This window comes from Lontra canadensis, unplaced genomic scaffold (assembly GCF_010015895.1).
Source record: "Lontra canadensis isolate GAN:19392208 unplaced genomic scaffold, GSC_riverotter_1.0 scaffold148, whole genome shotgun sequence".
In the NCBI taxonomy this organism is placed as follows: Eukaryota; Metazoa; Chordata; class Mammalia; order Carnivora; family Mustelidae; genus Lontra; species Lontra canadensis.
The window spans coordinates 1,744,729-1,766,745 of record NW_022631142.1 but is presented as its reverse complement, the minus strand read 5'-3'; the positions used below and the strand labels follow the sequence as shown (position 1 = coordinate 1,766,745).

Sequence of the window (22,017 nt, the reverse complement as noted above, 5' to 3'; positions counted from 1 at the left end):
ATATAAATTCCAAAACTTTAACAGTATCTACCGTATGTATTTAAAGAAATGAATAGAGTTCCAATACTAGAAGCTTCTGCAGTACAACCACTGGTAAGCAACTGTTACAAGTCAATAACCAAGGAATCTAAATATTTTTTTTTATTTTTTATTTATATTTTTAAGGAATCTAAATCTTGCATTAGATTTAAAGCAAATGTCTAGAAATAAAGTAGACAAGACACACTTTTCATAAAATTTATAACATTTATTTAGGCAAAAAAAAAAAATTCCCAAACAAAACTTTGTACACACACAACATTAATACCTAAGTGATGTCCTGATTTAAAATATAGCATGATTCATGTACAGAACACTCCCACTCATCTGGCCACAGTGAGAACAGTGCCTTCAGTCCAGATAACTGAGAGCCCTTAAAATGAACACATTACACTTTCCAATGAATTTTTCATCCTTTGAAAGGAATTAAACTCTTCCATCAGAATTCAAGCAAAAGATAGCTTTTCTCTCACAAGTCCATGGGAATTTGACAGTGGGAAATCTATAAAAGTCAAGGATTTTAAAATTTTATTCTTGCAGATTATCTGAGTATAAATCTTGACATTAACATCATCCCATTTTTAAAGAAAAAAATGCTCCCAAGAATTTCTTGCTTTTATGAAAGTATGTCTCAGTTTTCATTAGCTAAGTAGCTTCTTGCTTCTAAGCTGATTAAAATAATCTTAAAAGAACCCATCTGAACAGTTTGCCCAAAAGTAAGTTCAAAATTAAGCACATACTATTAATGAACTAGATTTATGACTTCACAGAATAATTTTGATCAATGTGGATTTTCTAAGTATTCTTAATAGCCATTCTATCTAGATCTAAAGTTTGGTTGTACCATCCAAACAAACTTTAATTCATCCAGAGAAATGAGAAGTAGCACTGTTTTTCCCATAATTTACCCCCAAAAACTGGTGATGGGAGAAACAGGCAGAGAAAGCTCTTTCTCAGGCTACCAATCAGTTAACATAGAATGTCTTAGATTAAGATCTGAAAACTAAAGAATGCATAATTAGGAGTGTACCGTGTCATGCAAAGTCTATGAGATACTAAAAAAGATAAAGCAATTACTCATTAAAAGCACATTCAGCAAATTCCTATTATACTGTTATTCTCATCACTGGATGAAGGCTGGATTTGCATTATTTCTAAAATAGTGTATGAGTTGACACTTAAAATGAAAAAAATGTATCAATACAAAGCAAATGGTAAAGATTAAACATCCAACATCCACACAGTCACTTGAAACTGCTACAATGGATTTGAGAGGGAAACTAAGTTTTGCAAACTGCTCTGTAAGCTGTCCTGGTATACACTACTCTGAAGCTCTACCCATATAAGGTTCCTAAACAAGTTACATATAGATAAAAGTGCCCACATCAGCTGGTATTATGATACTGCCTTTTACTTAGACTTTCAATTTAATAATACTGTTTATTCTGTAATAAAAGTTGCACAATGACCAAATAGTGTAAACACACCAGTAGAGGGCAGAAGAGGGGTGGGTTTCAACACACACAAAACTAAGTTTGTTTTCCCTGCTACTCATGACCTCTTTTCAACCTTGGGGCCTGTGGCTGCACACTGTTCTATGGGCAGTGATGCACTTTGAAAACACTAAGCCAAAACCATCGTTCATTAATATAATCTATCATAATTTAGCACATAAAATATGTTTTCATAAAAATGTGCTCCAAAGAGCTAGAAGATGGCCCAATGCTCTCTTGACACATAGCATAATTAAACATACAGCTAATGAAAGTGACAAGGGAGAAAAAGGGCCAACTTAAAAGGTCTCAATAGTAAGAACAACTTTCTAGGCTGGAGAGACTGATGTTTTTAAACATGAATCTTTGATTCTTTGGAAGTCTGCAAACAAAAGAGATCATGAAATTAAATCCCTGTAGCACCTTTTTATGGTGATTCACGTCCACTTTGGGTAATTAAGTTGACTATTGCTACCAACTGGCATTTCTGTCCAGGGCTAAAGAGCAACAATATTTAAGGTAAATTCCTGGAACTGTGGGTCTGATAATTTTAAAAAGCCTCAACTAAGATCACTAGCCACTGAGTCCTTGGCCAGAGGGTAAATTAACCCCTTATTATTACTTGATTTATGTTTTTTTTTTTCAATTGCCAACAGGAAAAATGATTTTTTAGAATTTAAAGACCACAAGCAAAACGTACTTGATGAAAAGGACGAGATACCTTATTTTTGCTTTAATTTCAGACCATTTTTGTTTTACTCAGTGATACCAACATGCATCATTATACTCTAAAAAGTCTAATTCCATTTTCTTTGGTAGATCTAAACCTTGCTGCTGCTTGTGGACTGATGGTGCGACATTTTATAATATCTGAGTGCACCAGTGATTTCAGCAATGAGTGGTTCAACCCTAGTCTAAGTTGAAACAGCACCTCTAAGCCACTGAAGAGGTAACCCTTGAAGGCACCAAGTACTGTTAACATTCCAGTATACACATGTAAAAGGGAGGCCTAACAGATTCTAACTGTAGACACAGGCCAGTTATGCCTCATAATTTCAATATATACAACTATTACATTTTAGCCAGATTCAAGACCTTAGAAACAATTCTGTGCCTTAGATACACAATTTTAAGAACCATCCCAACCACAAAGGCACTGCAATTTTTATATATGGGATGTGACCAATTATTTTGCTTTTAAGACTAAGAAATATCCGACCATTACCAATGCTCAAAGTAGTAAGTTTAGAATTAACTTTAAATATTTTTGAGTCTTCATCTATCAAGTTATTCTGAATAATGGAGTTGTTGTTTTCTGTACATTTTTAGCTATTTCTGAAAACAATTTGTAAAGATAAAAACCTAAGATTAGCATATAAGGAACATGCACTTTTGTCTTGAATAAGACATAAAAGAAACTTGAAGCCAAACTTCTCAAACAGGCTTTCCCTTAACTATCCAAGCTAAGAGACCTGGAGATAGTAGTCAACATAGCCAGCAACTTCCCAGCTAGTGTAGGCCATCCTATTTTCTACATTTTGCCTTAGACATTAAAATCTGGGAAAAAGGGGGAAAGTTAAAAGAATTTTCCACTTCCTCTGAAATAGACAATCTGTGAAAATTTATCTTGAGCCTATAAAAATTCCTTAAACCAATTAAGTCAGAGGTATCCCAGAATATGATATGGTCTTTAATGGTTCTAAATACCTATTTTCTTTCAGTTTAAGTTTTCATCCCTGCGAAGGAGTATGAAATAATTCAAGTATGACTTTTGTGACAGTGGTTTGAAATACATATGTCAAAAATGTTATCAGCATACTACTAAGCCAGCTCCTTTCTAAATAAAAATGTGTCTAAATAATCACCATAATTTAAACATACCATTTAAATCTCTACTGAAAACATTCTGGCCATCTATGAAGAAAACACAGTCATCTCAAATTGTCATTAACCTTATTCACAAACTAAAACTGAAAATAGAAATTAAGTTTTGTGGTGACTTCCTACCTCCCAGCTTTCATTACTGATATAATGATAATTGATTCTTTACTATGCTATAACAGGTATCATAAAGGAAAGGCAACTGTCTAAAAAATAACCCATCAAAAAATATTTCCTTTTTTATGCACAGTAACTAGAATCATTACACTTAATAATAGCCTAGTGCTTCTCATTCATTTTTGGCAGTGAGATGTGGACATCTTTCTCCAACATGAGAACATTAAGATACATGTATTTTGAAAGAAAAGAAAATTTAACTTCTTGTGACAAAATTTACTGTTGTTAACTGTACTTTAACTGAGCCGGTAATACCATGTGTAATCTCTATTTCACTGAACAAAATGACTTTGAAATAGAGGGAAAAGAACGGTCAGTTTTAACAAGAGACAATTTTATAAAAATTCACATTTCACAACAGTATGACTATAGAGATCCAGACAGTTCTTCTTTAACACAGAATGCTGTAAGATTTTACACTGTGATGCCTGGGGAAGTATTTCTACAGAGTAACCAGCAGTCTGTGTAGGAAGCAGCAGCCCAAGCTCCCAGGAATAAATATGAACAAGCTACTGCTCACTGCCTCAGGAGAGGGTTCCAGAAGGATAGCTTGTTCTAGTTTAAAAACTATACTGTAAGAGCAGACCCTTTTCCAGTTCCTAATCTTGTTTCTCTCTTACTAGTTTTCTTTCTAATTTATTTTTTTTTTGCCAACCACCCAGGCTCCAGTCAGTGAGTAGCTTTCCAAGAGGACTCGACTTTCTTTTCTTTCACACTAAGAAGGACATCTTATAAAAGGTACACATACAGAGAATAAAGGCATTTTATACAGAAGCAGTATAAAACTTATAACTGAAGCAGTGCTGGAAATCAGGTTAACAGCTCATCCGAAGCTGCAAATTGATTGGAAGAGACTTTAAGATCAGAAAAGTCTGGCCTAAGGGTTCGTGCAAACTTGATCATAAAACCGTAGAATTTCAAGCACAGGTAAGTTCAAACACAGAAAGATGTGGAAAATGTCCTAAAAGGCAATGACGAAGGAAGAGACCCTTCATGCCTCAGAAGTTAAAAATCACAAGACATATTAGAGACTGTTCACATGGGCAGTACTGTACACCATCAAACCCAAACTGATCTTATGACTCTTGTCATAGAAACCCCTAAAACAGCACAGAGGATAAGATATTCCAAATGAACCTATCATGAAAAGGATTCCTGTGATTCAGTTATCCAACTACCTATGGCTATCAATTTAATCTAGCCTGGGGCTGCTTTTTACAGGGAGGTGGTCTGCCATGGCGCACAATGTGTTTTTCTAAGCTGTCCAGAATGGCCACAGCGATCTGTTGAACATGGGGATCAGTCTGTTCATGTTCTTTGATGTTGTATAAATGCTGCAATCCTCCTTCCTCAATCAGCATGCTGCAATACCTTGAGGCTGAAAAAGAGGAGAAAGAGCTTTTCTTACAACACTTAAAAATTATCCCACACACAAAAAAGTTCTTTTTTCACTTAAATCTTAACTATTTTGTTATAGACCACTAATATATGCTACAGCTTGATAAATACCTCTGTAGTGATGTTATGTCTACAACGCAAGTCCCCACAAATAATAATGATTCTCTCATATATATATATATATATATGACATATAGATATATCTATATAGAACGGTCTCATATATATATAATATATATTTCTTAAAAATCTTATAAAATCTTTATTTTTTTAAAAAGATTTTATTTATTTATTGGACAAACAGAGATCACAAGTAAGCAAAGAGGCAGGCAGAGAGAGAGGGAGGGAAGCAGGCTCCCTGATGAGCAGAGAGCCCAATGCAGGGCTTGACCCCAGGACCCTGAGCCAAAGGCAGAGGCTTTAACCCACTGAGTCACCCAGGCACCCCAGATTGTATAAAATCTTAAAAACATTTTTTATCGGGGCGCCTGGGTGGCTCAGTGGGTTAAGCCGCTGCCTTCGGCTCGGGTCATGATCTCAGGGTCCTGGGATCGGGCCCCGCATCGGGCTCTCTGCTCAGCAGGGAGCCTGCTTCCTCCTCTCTCTCTGCCTGCCTCTCTGCCTGCTTTGTGATCTCTCTCTGTCAAATAAATAAATAAAATCTTTAAAAAAAAAATTTTTTTTATCAAATAATAAAATCTTTTTTTTTTTTTTAAGATTTTATTTATTTGACAGAGATCACAAGTAGGCAGAGAAGCAGGCAGAGAGAGAGAGTAGGAAGCAGGCTCCCTGTTGAGCAGCGAGCCGGATGAGGGGCTCGATCCCAGGATTCTGGGATCATGATCTGAGCAGAAGGCAGAGGCTTTAACCCACTGAGCCACTCAGGCGCCCCTCAAATAATAAAATCTTAAAAAACATTTTTTAGGGGTGCCTGGGTGGCTCAATCATTGGGCATCTGCTTTTGGCTCAGGTCATGACTTCCAGGGTCCTGGGACCAAGCATTAGGTCAGGCTCCCTGCTAGGCCGGGAGCCTGGTTCTCCCTCTCTTGCTCCCCCTGCTTGTGTTCCCTCTGTCTCTCTGTCAGATAAACAAATAAAATCTTTTAAAAAAAGTTTTTTTAGTTTTAGTCATATTTATTAAAGTATATTTATACACAAAAAAATACCCAAATTTAATTTACAATTTGATGGGTTTTGGCAAATGTATACACTTGTGTAACCACCATCATAATTAGAATATGGAATATTTTTTAAAAAGTCTCCTTGTGCACCACTGTAGTCATTCTCCTCTGTATCCTAACCCAGGCAAACGCTCTTCTAATTTCTTTTTTTTTTTTTTTTAAGATTTTATTTATATGACAGAGAGAGATACAGAGAGAGAGGGAATATAGTCGGGGGAGTGGGAGAAGGAGAAGCAGGCTGCCTTTGACCAGGGAGCCCGATGTAGGGCTAGGGCTCGATCCCAGAATCCTGGGACCATGACCTGAGCCAAAGGCAGACACTTAATGACTGAGCCACCCAGATGACCCACTTTTCTAATTTCATGATACAGACTACCCTTGGCTGCTCTAGAACTTCATGTAAATAAAATCATACAGTAGGTATTCTTTTGAGTCTGTCTACTTTTGCTGAACATGACATTTCTGAGATGCATCCATATTGTTACACACATATGTATGTAGCAGTTTTAGGTTTTTTTTTTTTAATTTATTTATTTTTTTAAATAATTTTTTATTTATTTGACAGACCAAGATCACAAGTAGGCAGAGAGTCAGGCAGAGAGAGAGAGAAAGAGAGGGCGGAGGAAGCAGGCTCCCCGCAGAGCAGAGAGCCCGATGCGGGGCTCGATCCCAGGACCCTGAGTTCACGACCTGAGCCGAAGGCAGAGGCTTTAACCCACTGAGCCACCCAGGCGCCCCAGTTTTAGGGTTTTTTAAAGAGTATTTTTAGGGGCACCTGGGTGGCTCAGTAGGTTAAGCCTCTGCCTTCGGCTCGGGTCATGATCTCAGGGTCCTGAGATCGAGCCCTGTGTTGGGCTCTCTGCTTGGCAGGGAGCCTGCTTCCCCCTCTCTCTCTGCCTGCCTCTCTGCCTACTTGTGATCTCTATCTGTTAAATAAATAAATGAAATCTTTAAGAAAAAAAAATAGTATTTTTAAAAATTTCAGTATTAAGTACAAGTATTTTAAGTAAGCACTCCATTGCATTGAATATACTATATATATATATATATTTTTTAAAGATTTTATTTATTTATTTGACAGAGAGAGATCACAAGTAGGCAGAGAAGCAGGCAGAGAGAGAGGAAGAAGCAGGCTCCCCGCCGAGCAGAGAGCCTGATGCGGGGCTCGATCCCAGGACCCTGGGATCATGACCTGAGCCGAAAGCAGAGGCTTTAACCCACTGAGCCACCCAGGCGCCCCTATACTATATATTTTTAATGTTATTGTACTAATGGACATCTGTTGGATTCTTTTCTCCCCGTGTTTTGTTACAAAGACTAAAATACTATAATCATTCCTGCAGAAGTTTTGAGGAAATACTTAGAAAGCTGGACAAATGCTAAAAGTATGCTTAACTTTGTAAGAAATCACCAAACTGTTTTCAGAACTGGTTGTCTAATTTTTCAGTCCCATCAGTCATGAATGAGAAAGCTGTTTCACATCCTTGCCAACACTTGTCATCATCCATCTTTTTGTTTATAGGCAGCCTTCTTAGTAGGTGTGAAGTAGTGTCTCATTGTGGTTTTAATTTCTATTTCTCCATGACTAATGATGTTGAGCTTCTTTTCATTTGCTTTTTGGCCATTCATATGCAGTCTTTGTAGAAAGACTATTTAGATCCTTTGCCTACCTTTAAACTGGGTTCTTTTTATTGAGCTGTAAGAGCTCTTTATATGTTCTGAAAACATGCCCCTCATCAGATATATAATTTGCAAATATATCCAACCATTCTGTAAGTTGTCTTTTCACTTTCTTGGTGGTATCCTTTGAACCACAAAAGTTTTAAAATGTTTTATTAAACCCAATTAAATTAGTCACTTATGCTTTTGGTGTCCTAGGAAGCTATTGCTTAATCTAAGGTTATGGTGATTTATGTCTATGTTCCCTCCTAAAAATTTTATATGCTTATATATATGTAGATGTGGTTCTTACATTTAGGTCTAGGCCTCATTTGGAGTTAATTTTATTTTGAGTTAATTTTTATATATGGTATGTGGTAAGGAATCAAGTTCTCTCACATGTGCCTATTCAGTTTTCCCAGCACCATTTGTTGAAAAAACAATTCCTTCCCCATTGAATTGTCTTGGCATCCTTGTCAAAAATCAATTGACCATAAATACATGGATCTATTTCTGGACTTTCAATTCTAGTGCACTGATATATATGTTTATCCTAATGCTGTTCAATACCTTTAATGGGTTATTTGCCTTCCATTAATCTTCTTTGGTAAAGGGTCTGTTCAACTCTTTTGCCCATTTTCTTTTTACTTGTTTTGTTTTCTTATTATTAAATTTTGAGAGTTCTTTTTGTTTTTTTAAAGATTTTATTTGAGAGAGAGAGAGAGAGCACACAAGTGGGGGTAGTGGCAGGCAGAGGGAGAAGGAGAAGCAAGCTTCCCGCAGAGCAAAGAGCCCAATGTGGGGCTCAATCCCAGGACCCTGAGCCCAAGTCAGATCCTGACCCCAGGAGCATGACCTGAGTCAAAGTCAGATGCTTAACTTACTGAGCCACCAGGCACCCCTAAGTTTTGAGAGTTATTTTTCTTTTTTTTTTTTTTTTAAGGATTTTTTTTTTTTTTGACACAGGGAGAGCACAAGTAGGCAAAGAGGCAGGCAGGGAGAGAAGGGGAAGCAAGCTCCCTGCTGAGCAGAGAGCCCGATGCAGGGCTTGATCCCAGGACCCTGAGATCATGACCTGAGCTGAGCGCAGAGGCTTAACCCACTGAGCCACCCAGGCATCCTTAAGGATTTTTATTTATTTATTTCTTTGACAGAGAGAGACAGAGAGAGGAAGAGAGAGCACAAGCAGGAGGAGTGGAAGAGGGAGAAGCAAGCTCCCCATTTTCTTCTGGATCCCAGGGCCCTGGGATCATAGCCTGAGCTGAAGGCAGACACTTAACTGACTGAGCTACTCAGGCTCCCTGAAAGTTCTTGGTTTTTTTTTAGATTTTACTTATTTATTTTGTTTTATTTTTCAAAGATTTTATTTATTTATTTATTTGACAGAGAGAGATAGATCACGAGTAGGCAGAGAGGCAGGCAGAGAGAGAGAAAGGGAAGCAGGCTCCCTGCTGAGCAGAGAGCCCGATGTGGGGCTCCATCCCAACACCCTGGGATCATGACCCGAGCTGAAGGCAGAGGCTTTAACCCACTGAGCCACCCCGGCGCCCCTTACTTATTTATTTTAAAGATTTTATTTATGTATTTATTTGTCAGAGAGAGAGAGAGCACACACAAACAGGAGTGGCAGGCAGAGGTGGAGAGAGAAGCAGTCTCCCTGAAGAGCAAGGAGCCCTTTGCGGGACTTGATCCCAGGACCCTGGGACCATGGCCTGAGCCAAAGGCAATGGCTTAATTAACTGAGCCACCCAGGTGTCCTGAGATTTTATTTATTTGAGAGAGCGTGAGAGAGTACAAGTGGGGTGAAGGGCAGAGGGAGAAACAAACTCCCTGCTGAGCAGGGAATCCGATGTGGGCTCAATCCTGGGACTCCAGGATCATAACTGAGCCGAAGGCAGACACTTAACCAATTGAGCCACCCAGGATCCCCGAGAGTTCTTTATAAAAATTTTGAGGGGTGCCTGGGTGGCTCAGTGGGTTAAAGCCTCTGCTTTCGGCTCAGGTCATGATCCCATAGTCCTGGGATCGAGCCCCACATCGGGCTCTCTGCTCAGCAGGAAGCTTGCTTCCTCCTCTCTCCCTGCCTGCCTCTCTGCCTACTTGTGATCTCTGTCTGTCAAATAAATAAATAAAATCTTAAAAAAAATAAAATAAAAATTTTGAATACAAGCACTTTATCAGACATGTGATTTGTAAATATTTTGATCCAGTATGTATACTGACTTTTTATTTTCTCTAACAGTGTCTTTCAAAGAACAGAAGCCCTTAAGTTTGATCAAGTGCAATTTAGCAATTTTTTCTTTTGTAGATCATGCTTTTGTGCATAGTTAAGAAATATGTGGGGCACCTGGCTGGCTCAGCTGGGAGAGCATGCAACTCTTGAAATCGGAGTTGTAAAGTTCGAGCCCATGTTGGATGTAGAGATTACTCTCTTTCTCTCAAATAAATAAAGTCTTTAAATAAGATCTTTAAAAAAATTTGCCTAACACAAGATCACAATGATTTTCTCCTGTTTTCTTCTAGAACTATTAATTGTTTTTTTGTTTTATATGTAGGCCTATGATCAATTAAAAACTAATTTTGGGGGGTGCTTGGCTGGCTCATTTGGAAGAGCATGTAACTCTTGATCATGGGGTTGAGTTCAAGTCCCATGTTGGGTGTAGAGATCACAATCAACCAATCAATAAGTAAATAAGGGTTAATTTTTATATGTTGTCCAAGGTAAGAAAAAGGTCACTTTTTTTAAGTAGACTTTTTTCTTTTTTTCCAGTTAATTTTTTTTAGTAATCTGCATACCCAATGTGGGGCTTGGACTCACGACTCCAAGATCAAGAGTTGGTCTTTGGACTGAGCCAGCCAGGCACCTTGCACTTTTTTTTGCATATATAGATCCAATTGTTGTGGCACCATTTGTTCAAAGATTATCATTTCTTTTTTGCATTTGCTTCAAACTTATGTCAAAAATTAATCAGCCATGGGGCGCATGGGTGGCTCAGTGGGTTAAAGCCTCTGCCTTAGGCCCAGGTCATGGTCCCAGGGTCCTGGGATCAAGCCCCGCATTGGGCTCTCTGCTCAGTGGGGAGCCTTCTTCCCCCTCTCTCTGCCTGCCTCTCTGCGTACTTGTGATCTCTGTCTGTCGAATAAATAAACAAAATCTTTAAAAAAAAATTAATCAGCCATATATGTACAGGTCTATTTTTGTATTTTCTAGCTTGGTCTATTGAACCACATTTGTCTATTTCTATGCCTGGATTTGTAACTGCAGCCTCAAGTGACAGTAGTCTTGAGGGACTGGCCCTTAACCTAGGGGATCTCCAGGTAAATAATGTCAGAATTGAATTCAATTTGTAGAACACTCAATCAGTGTCTGCTAAGAACTGGTGTGTGGAAAAAACAGATTAGAATTGGTGTCGGAAGTGGAATTTGTTATAATGGCCTCTGCTCATAAAAACATGTAGTTTCGGGGCACCTAGGTGGCCCAGTGGGTTAAGCCTCTGCCTTTGGCTCAGGTCAAGGATCTCAGGGTCCTGGGATCGAGCCCTGCATGGGGCTCTCTGCTCAGTAGGGAGCCTTCTCTCACGCCCGGTCTGCCTCTCTATCTACTTGTGATCTCTCGCTCTCCCTGTCAAATAAATAAATAAAATCTTTGAGAAAACAAAAAAACTTGTGTAGTTTGGGAAGAGAAAAGATGAAAGATGGGATGAAAACCCTCTGATTCCTGGGTGGCCAGGTATTCACCATGGTATGGAATAGTAGCTGTGTGTTGTAATCGGTTACTAAAGGTAACAGTTGCCAAGGGAATTTAGAAATGGATCTAAACCTGACCAGCACTTGCTTGTGGCAGTGGTTAAGCCAAATTATCAAGATAAACATTGACAAAAGGGCCAGGGTTCCTTGGCATGACCCCCCCAGTGGGGACTCAAGTCTTTTAGGTAATAAAGCCGGGTAAATTGTTCAGGAAATGGAGAAGTTACAAAAACGTACAGGTGAAGCCCTATAATTAGATTGAGAGAGAATAAAAATGTAAGGGTTGACGGAATTATGAAAGTTGGAATGTTTAAACGGGTTTTATGTAAAGAAGTTGTGTTTCCTTTACCTGAATGTTTTATGGGAATGAGTCTGGCTGGGGCACACTTCACCTACCTAGTAATATAAAATCAAAATCTGTGGATGAAGTCCTAATGGAGGTTACGGTTAAGAACAGAAGCATTAAAAAAGAGGGCGGTAAACATTAATGGAATTAAACTAAAAGTCTGTAGGAGAACTGGTATGATTAAATAGGCTTTATGTAAAGTTGTTGCATTTCTTTTACCTGATTGTATTATAAGGATGGACAGTTTATTTGAATAGGGAATGTTTCTCGTAAGATAGAAAGCACCCAAATCCACCTTTCAAGGCAATGTTAATTAGACATGTTAAATGGGTACCAGAAGATTAAGAAAAGCCTATACGCAGTGTAGAATACAAAGTGAAATGCTGGTCGGGACAATTTCTCTGTGCCCTACATGAAGGACAGACTGCGGGTTCTGGCAAAAGCCTGTAAGTGCCTCCCAGAGATGACTATTGGGACTCTGGACTAGAGAACTCCCATTTGAGGGGCAATTACTACTGTGCTATTTGATATTATCTGAAACTACCCTTAAGACTGAAAAACAAAAAATGATCTTAAGACCTGAAATATGCCTGGTGTTCTGGGTAATGTCAGAGAAACACTCTAATGGGGATGGCAGTGCTGGGAGAGTTCTATAGTAATGTGGAAATGGTTTATATAGGATCATGCTATTTGGGGGAAGTCAGTGAGGATATGATCATGAGCAGGGAGCCTCTTTCTCCCCAGGACCAACTTTGAAAGTGCACAAAGAGCTGCTAGATTCTATCATCATTTGGATAGTGCCCTATAGACAGCTTTCCACTAATCAACAAAGAGCTACTCAGTTTGTGGACAGTAGTTTCAAGGTGAACAGACAATATCCTGTTTGAAAGGCCAGCACTGACTGAAAAAGGTAAAAACAAATAAGCTCTGTGAGCTGAACTGCATGCTGCTTTCCCAACAGTGATTAAAAAAAAACTGAAAAAACTGGGGGGTGCCTGGGTGGCTCAGTCAGTTAAGTGGCTGCCTTCAACTCAGGTCATGGTCCCAGGATCCTGGGATCGAGCCCCGCATCAGGCTCCCTGCTCAGCAGAGAGCCTGCTTCTCCCTCTCTCTCTCCCTGCTGCTCTGCCTACTTGTGCTATTTCTCTGTCAAACAAATAAATAAAATATTTTTAAAAAAGAAATAAAATAAAAAATTGAAAAGTGATAAAAAGCCTGTTTGGGTTTTAACTGACTCAAGGGCAGTGGCCAATAGCCTGGCCATATGGTTGGGCACAAGGGCAACAGACACAGGACCATTAAAGGGATGCTCATATGGGACATGGCTATATGGAAATCACTGTGGGAATCTAAGAAGTATATTAAAATAGGACATTTCTATGCCCATCAGAAGAACTCCCTTCCAGGTTCAGAAGATAATTGAGATAGACAAGCAGATATTCCTGTGAACTTGCTCGGAGTGGCCATGTGGGTCCATGAAGTAAGTGGGTATGGTGGTATGACAGCAATGCAGTTATGGGCTGAATCTAGAAATATTCCCCCTTGCAATCTTGAGGTACACATTGCCAGTGAGAACTGTTCTATCTGCCAGCAAAATAGACAGAGACTGCAGTTGGCTACATGGTAAAGTGGGGAGAAGGCCCTGATCATAGCTGGCAAGTCAGAACAACGCTCATAGCCCTGGGGAGGCAGGGAGCTATAAATGGATCTTGACAGAAACTGACGTTGACCCTGGACTGGGCTTTGCTCAGTCAGTGATAGACGTTAACACTTAGAATGCTATAAAGGAACCAAAACATAAGATATTTCTCCAATTTGGACAGCCAACTGCCATTTCTTCAGATCAAGGAACATACTTTACAGTGTATAATGTTGATGGAGTTAGGACACACTGCCCCAAAATACGGGCTCTTGGCATACTGACTACCTTAAGCTAAAATAGTTTGAGAAAACAGCAGAAGCAGGAAGGTCAGTCTGACTTCCCCCCATCAACCTTCTTCCCTGAAACAGGTCATAAAACTCCCATGTGAGAAGTGCCCTCCCTAGGTGCCTGGGTGGTGCATTTGGTTGAATGTTGACCTCTTGGTTTCAGCTCAGGTTGTGATCTCAGGGTCGTGGGATTGAGCCCCAAGTTGTGCACTGCATGGAGTTTGCTTGTGATTCTCCCTCTCCCTCCGCTCCCCCTGCTTGTGCTCTCTTGCTTTCTCTAAAATAAATAAATAAATCTTAAAACAAGAAGGAAGATATTCTTATCATCAGAGACCATGAATCTGGGAGCTAGGGAATCCGTATAAACCTTGTTTAACTAACCCTTCTTCTAGTCACTCTTCACCATTCACTACCACGAGCCCAAACATCTATGTCCTGTCAATTTTTCACAAATTTCTTTCTTTATCTAAAAGGTATAAAATCTTCCTGTTCTGGTCACTTAAGGGCTTCATTCTTTTTTGAAGATTCCCACATACAATTAAAGTTTTAATGAAGTTGGGGTGCCTGGGTGGCTCAGTCAGTTAAGCATCTGCCATTGGCTGAGGTCGTGATCTGAGGGTCGTGAGATCAAGCCCTATGTGGGACTCCCTCCTCAGTGGGGAGTCTGCTTCTCCCTCTGCCCTTCCCCCTCATGTGCTCTCTGTCTCTTTCTCCCAAATAAATAAATAAAATCTAAAATAATAATAATAATAAAGTTTTAATAAAATGTGTATGCTAGGGGCACCTGGGTGGCTCAGTCAGTTTAGCATCCTACTCTTGATTTCAGCTCAGGTCATGGTCTCAGGGTCCTGGGATCTAGCCCCACCTGGGTGCCGCACTCAGTGGGGAGTCTGCTTAAGCTTCTCTCTCTCCCTCTTGCCCCTCCTCCTGCTGACACACTCTCTAAAATAAGTAATCTTAAAACATTTTTTAAATGTGTATGGTCTTCTTTGTAAATCTGTTTTTGTCAGTTTCATTTTCAGACCCATGTGCTCCCTTGAGGTAGCCACCTGGGTCCACGGAATGCGTGGATCTGGGGTACTGTAGCATTGCAGAGACAGGTTGAATCTAGAAAGATTCTTTTTGTAACTCTGAGGCACAAATTGCCAGAGAGTTGAGTAAAACTTTTCCCTCCCTTCCAAGGTCCAGCAATTGGCAGAGAGAGAGATCTTCCTCAGGGTAACAGTTTCAAAGGATTAGATTGGGCAATTCATATATTGGTTATTTTAAAAAGTAGGGTAGAGGTGAGATACAGGCCTGAGGAGCTGGATTTCATGTCTTTTTTTTTTTTTTAAGAGTTTATTTATTTATTTATTTGACAGAGATCATAAGTAGGCAGAGAGGCAGGCAGAGAGAGAGAGGGGGAAGCAGGCTCCCTGCTGAGCAGAGAGCCCAATGAGGGGCTCGATCCCAGGACCTCGAGACCATGACCTGAGCCGAAGACAGAGGCTTTAACCCACTGAGCCACCCAGGCGCCCCGGATTTCATGTCTTTGTGAGAGTATGTTCATGTTCAATATGAGTGGGGCTAAAGGAGTTTCCCCAGGAGATATTCTTCTGTTTTTCTCATAGAGCTAGAGAAGAGGCAGTAGGAAAGGATGCTGTGATGACAATGTAATTCTTGCCAAGGGAGGATACTTTTAAAATGACTATATATATTTCTCCTTCTCCTTCTTCCCATACCACTTAAACTTTAAAAAAATTCCCAACCTGACACAGTAGTCACAGGACCAGGGCTGCAACTACAAATGGTGAAAGCAGGAATTTTTTTTTTTTTTTTAAGATTTTACTTATTTGAGAAAGAGAGAGAACGAGAGAGCATGAGAGGGGAGGTCAGAGGGAGAAGCAGACTCCCCACGGAGTTGGGAGCCCGATGTGGGACTCGATCCCAGGACTCTGGGATCATGACCTGAGCTGAAGGCAGTCGCTTAACCAACTGAGCCACCCAGTCACCCAGCAGGGATGATTCTAAAGCAAGAAACTGTAACTATGTTGTAAAATGTTTTTGTCAGAATTCCCCAGGGCCTAATGGGGATGAGCTGTGCCTTCATTCCACCTGACAGAACTGGGATTAAAAGCGAATGCAGTTACACTGCCTGGAGGTAAAACAGCCCACAAATTCTGTGACTTACGTAACCTTACCTCTCTGAATGAGAGCTGACTCTGTGGGAGTGTTACTGCCTGCAAGCTAGACCAACACAGAAGTCAGAACTTATGTCCCTTCTGAAGGTGGAAAAGTTTGGGTATGAATGAAAAGAAAGAGAAATAGTAGCTAAGGACTGAAATGAACAAATGGGTCATGTCATGAGAGAACTCCAATACAACACTAACACTTTGAAAGAAGCTCAGAGCCAAGAGATATCTCTTGGCTAAATTTTACCAGCTTCCTGATAACAAATATATGCCTTCACCTTAAGATCACTTCTGCCTTTGGAATATCTAATATCTAATGGAAGGCTGCAAACCTCAGTGGCCTTGCCCTGGCAGAAATTTTCATATGATGTATTAATGACTGAATGGGACTCTCATAATGTACTAGTTATCTGTTAACTGTTATGATCCTTTTGTTGTAAAGAATCTGTAAAGAATCAAAGACTCGGGTGGCCTGTGGTAGAATAAGAAATATATTCGGTCTTTGTCTCAGGTTCATGGCAGAGCTCCGCAAACCATTGGAATTTCCCAAACAGGAGTATCTTGTCATTACTAGGAGTCCCTTTTGAGTACATGCTAATAAGGTGACAGAGTAGAGTCCCTAGCCAGCCTCAGAATGGAGTTGGTCACCAGAAAGACCAAATGATTAGAAGGTTGGACCTTTCAGCCCCACTCTTGTATCCTAGTAAGGGTAAGTGGGGAGGGCACAGGTTAAGCTCTATAAGAACTTTTTTAAGATTTTATTTATTTATTTGACACAGAGCGAGATCACAAGTAGCCGGAGAGGCAGGCAGAGAGAGAGGGGTAAGGAGGCTCCCTGCTGAGCAGAGAGCCTGATGTGAGCCTTGATCCCAGGACCCTGAGATCATGACCTGAGCTGAAGGAAAGGCAGAGGCTTAACCAACTGAGTCACCCAGTCACCCCCTATAAAAACTCTTGAACAAGAAGATATGATGAACTTTTATGCTGGTGAATAAATCCACATGCCTGGAGGGTGGTACAACCCAGTTCTCTAGGGACAGAAGCTCCTCTACTCAGGAACCCACCCTATGTACCTCTTAATCAGGCTATCCATCTATATCCTTTATAATATCCTTTATGATAAACTGTTAAGTAAATGTTTCTCTGCATTGTGAACTGCTCTAGCAAATTAATCAAACAGAGGAGGGTTGTGCAAACCTCCAATTTTTATAACTAGTCAGAAGCACAGGTAAAAACTGACACTTGGTTCTGGCGTCTGAAGTGGGGACAGCAGCCCTGTGGGACTGTGAGATCTGATGCCATCTCCAGGTAAATATTGTCAGAAATGAATTAAATTTGTAAGTCACCTTGTCAGACTTGCTGATAATTGGAGAACTGCTTGGTAAGGTGTGGAAAACACAATCTTGGAGCCACAAAACACTGTCTTGGTTACTGTAGTTTATAGTATACCTTGAAGTCAGGCAGTGTAAGTCCTCCAATTTTGTTCATTTTCCTAAGTTTTTGTTTTGTTTTATTTTGTTTTGTTTTGAGAGAGCAAGTGAGTGAGCAGGGGAGGGTTGGGGAGAAAGAGAATCTTTTTTTTTTTTAAACAGATAAAGGAGGCTAAATTTTATTTCCAGTTTGCAAGAAAAAGAAGTTGCATACATAAGCTGCAGTACAAAGGATTTGGCTTCAACATAATGAAGGTCTCTTTCTCTTTCTCTCTTTCTTTCTTTCTTGACATACAGGAATAATGCTGGTTTAACAAAGATGAGAAAACATTTTCATGAGAGAGAGAATCTTTTTTTTTTAAGATTTTATTTATTTATTTGACAGAGAGAGATCACAAGTAAGCAGAGATGCAGGTGGAGAGAGATGGGGAAGCAGGCTCCCTGCTGAGCAGAGAGCCCGATGCGGGGCTCCATCTCAGGACCTGAGCCGAAGGCGGAGGCTTTAACCCACTGAGCCACCCAGGCACCCCAGAGAGAGAGAGAATCTTAAGCAGGCTCCATGCTCAGCGCAGCACCCAACAGGTGGCTCGATCTCATCACCCTGAGATCATGACCTGAGCTGAAATCAAGAGTTGGACACTTAACCCACTGAGCCACCCAGGAACCTCTAAGTTGTTTCAATATTCTTTGCACTTCTATATGAATGCCATTTTTCTTTTAATATTCATGTTTTCTATAAAATCTTTAAAAAAAAACCCCACGTTTTTATTTATTTATTTATTTGACAGAGAGAGGTAGCAAGAGAGGGAACACAAGCACGGGGAAGCTGTAGAGGGAGAAGCAGGCTCAGCGCTGCTGAGTCCCAGGATGCTGGGATCATGACATGAGCCGAAGGCAGACACCCAACCTGGTGGCCCTAAAATCTTGGATTGTCTATAAAAAAAAAATTTTTTTAAAGATTTTATTTATTTATTTGACAGACAGAGATCACAAGTAGGCAGAGAGGCAGGCAGAGAGAGAGGAGGAAGCAGGCTCCCTGCTGAGCAGACAGCCCGATGTGGGGTTCGATCCCAGGACTCTGGGATCATGACCTGAGCCGAAGGCAGAGGCTTTAACCCACTGAGCCACCCAGGTGCCCCTATAAAAAATTTTTCGAGGTTACTTTTCTTTCTGTCTGTCTTTTCTCTCTCTTTTTGCTTTTATAACACTTTATTCCAACCTAAGCATCTCAATATAAAACCAAACACTGGTAAACTGTTTTCCTTTTAATTCTGAATTACTATAAACATACAAGTTCTGCTAGCAGTTCAACACTCAAATAGTTTAAATCATCTCTGACAAATGATAGATTTCATATAATGAAAATACCTAAAGCAATTAGTGCAATATACAGAGCTGACCAAAATAAAATGAACTTTGGAAAACAAGGATGCAAGACTGTTACTTGTACATTGCTTACTCTGGTTCTAACCATGAAAAATATGAACACTTCACAAATTTACGTGTCATTCTTGTGCATGGGCCATGCTAATCTTCTCTTTATCTTCCCAATTTTAATATATGTGCTGCCAAAGTGAGCCATTAAGTTACTTTTCTCGTAATTCCAATATCACCATCACTTCTGGGTCTATTTCTTTCTTTTTTTTTTTTTAAAGGTTTTATTTATTTATTTGACAGAGAGAGAGAAAGAGAGATCACAAGTAGGCAAAGAAGCAGGAAGAGAGAGAGGGGGGAGCAGGCCCCCCGCTGGGGAGAGACCCCCCCCCCCCCCCCCCCCCCCGCCCCATGTGGGGCTCGATCCCAGGACCCTGAGATCATGACCTGGGCCAAAGGCAGAGGCTTTAACCCACTGAGCCACCCAGGCACCCCTCTTTTTTTTTTAAAATAAAGATTTTATTTATTTATTTATTTGGCAGAGAGAGAGAGATCACAAGTAGGCAGAGAGGCAGGCAGGAGGGGTGGGGGGGAAGTAGGCTCCCTGCTGAGCAAAGAGCCTGATGTCGGGCTTGATCCCAGGACCCTAAGATCATGACTTGAGCTGAAGGCAGAGGCTTAACCCATTGAGCCTCCCAGGTGCCCCACTTCTGGGTCTATTTCAATCGTCTATTTTTCTCCTCATTATGGGTAATTTTTTTCCTACTTCTTCCCTCATCTAGCTGTAAGGGCCTATTTAGCCAGAGCGGCCCCACCCTGGTTGAACAGCCATTTTGTTTTTTATGCAGTAAAACTTAAATTGACCCTGCCCCCCCCCCCCAGGGGAACTTACTTAAAAGCAAGTCCAGGAAACCAGTCCCAGGTACAAGGGTGGGTCAGGTCAGGTGGAGATAACGGCCAAATGCAGGGATGAGTCGGGTCAGGTGGAGACATCCAATCAGTAAAGCACACATACTGTCTCCCTAGCTACCAAGGAGTGTGGGCCACGCCTTTTGGGCACCAGTTCTGACTAGGGTGATAGGCGTGAACTGTAATTCAATTGGCCACCCGTGCGTGACCTAGCATGACTGCAGCTTTCTCTGTGTGTTACAATCTCATTCGCCACCTGTGTGTGGCCAGGCCCAACCACACGGCCTTTGCTCTATAAAAGTTAGTCTGTGAGGCAAGGAGGGGTCACCCTGTCTGTAAGGGGCGGCCCCAACCGGTCTGTTTGACGGTGGGTTTGATTCTTGATGCTTGGCACCTTCACTTGACCTTCACTTTGTATCAGTCTCGCTCGACCTTCACTTTGTATCAGTCTCGCTTGACCTTCACTTTGCTTGACCTTCACTTTGTATCAGTCTCGCTCCTTTGACCATGGACCCATTATTGGGGGATCATGGCAATTTTTTAAAAAAGATTCTTTATGGGGCGCCTGGGTGGCTCAGTGGGTTAAAGCCTCTGCCTTCGGCTCAGGTGATGATCTCGGGGTCCTGGGATGGAGCCCCACATCAGGCTCTCTGCTCGGCAGGGAGCCTGCTTCCTCCTCTCTCTCTGCCTGCTTCTCTGCCTGTTTGTGATCTCTGTCTGTCAAATGAATAAATAAAATCTTAAAAAAAAAAAAGATTCTTTATTTGAGAGAGAGAGACAGAGAGAGTATGTGTGCACATGAGCAGGGGAAGGGCAGAGGAAGAGGGAGAGAAAATCTCAGATATATGTCCCGCTGAGCATGGAGCCTGACATGGGACTTGATCTCATCACCTGAACCAAAATCAAGAACCAGATGCTCACCGACTGGGACACCCAGGCGCCCCCTCACCTAGCACTTTTTTTTTTTTTTTTTTTAAAGATTTTATTTATTTATTTGACAGAGAGAGATCACAGTAGGCAGAGAGGCAGGCAGAGAGAGAGGAAGGGAAGCAGGCTTCCTGCTGAGCAGAGAGCCCGATGCGGGGCTCGATCCCAGGACCCTGGGATCACGACCTGAGCCGAAGGCAGAGGCTTTAACCCACTGAGCCACCCAAGCGCCCCTCACCTAGCACTTTTTATCAGATACCAAATATGTTGTTGAGTGTCTACAGATTTTGTTGTCTTTTTAAAAAAGAGTAGTTTTTCTCTAGCACAAAGTTAGTCCCCCACAATTAAATGATCAACTAAATTTCGACAAAGCAGGAAAGAATACCCAAGGGAAAAAAGACAGTCTCTTCAACAAATGGTGTTGATGAGGGAACAGAAGCAAGCTGAGGACAAAGCAGAACTGACACCCCACAACCCTCCACCCCTATGGGATATATGAGACATTCCTCATGCACTCCGGGCTGCCCTAAAGCTAAGGAAAGGAAAAACAAATAGTTAACTAATAGAGATCACAATCCTGCAAGACCTAAGTCTCCCTCAGTTTACAAATGTCTTAGCAATTTACAAGAACAAAGCATTTCTATCAATGGTCTAACTTCCAGAAGGAAATTAAATACAATTAAATGTCCTTATAATCTGCAGCCCAATGAGAGATACTTGAAGCCAGCAAAGTGTAACGTTCTTCAAGGAAGCTCCCAACTATTTTACTGTTAATGACTTACTAGAGGGGTAAACAACCTTAACGTGACAATGGCAAGGCCTCCAGTATCCTGTGAGTCTTCTTTAACATATGAAAGTTCTTTCTTGAAACCTCTCTTTTCCTTACCTCCCCCAACCCCATAGTATATAATCAGCCACCCCTCACAACCCTGGGGCAGGGGGCAGCAGCTCTTTCTGCCCACAGGTCCAGTCCCACACATTAATAAACCACCATTCTGCACCAAAGACATCTCTAGCTTCTTTCTTGGTCATTGGCTCTGGACCTCATGCCACCAAACCTCACCTATATTCTAAAACCACATCAGTGTGGGGAAAACTGGACTATTTCCTTATACCATAAAGAAAAATAAATTCAAAATGGATGAAAGACCTGAATGTGAAGCAGGAAACTATCAGAATCCTAGAGAAAAATACAAGCAACAACCTCTTTGACCTTGGCTGTAGCAACTTCTTACTAGATGTGTCAATGGAGGCAAGGGAAACAAGCAAAAATGAACTGGTGGGACTTCATCAAGGTAAAAGTTTCTGCAAAGTGACGGAAAAAATCAACAAAACTAAAAGGCAGCCTATGGACTG

The 22,017-nt window shown here is 40.9% G+C and overlaps 1 protein-coding gene and 1 non-coding gene across 2 annotated transcripts in view; both read right to left on the bottom strand.

The window, feature by feature from the left end:
• Window positions 1-230: 230 nt before the first annotated feature.
• The window catches only part of ZYG11B (zyg-11 family member B, cell cycle regulator), a 90,484-nt gene continuing 68,697 nt past the window's right edge, over window positions 231-22,017 (bottom strand). Inside the window, exon 14 of the mRNA XM_032844168.1 lies at window positions 231-4,968. Coding sequence (XP_032700059.1) covers window positions 4,778-4,968 — 191 coding nt within the window. The 3' untranslated portion in view covers window positions 231-4,777. The remainder of the gene's footprint in view (window positions 4,969-22,017) is intronic.
• Window positions 18,926-19,030, bottom strand: LOC116859153. Its single transcript, XR_004381089.1, has one exon. It is a non-coding gene; the product is annotated as a U6 spliceosomal RNA (small nuclear RNA).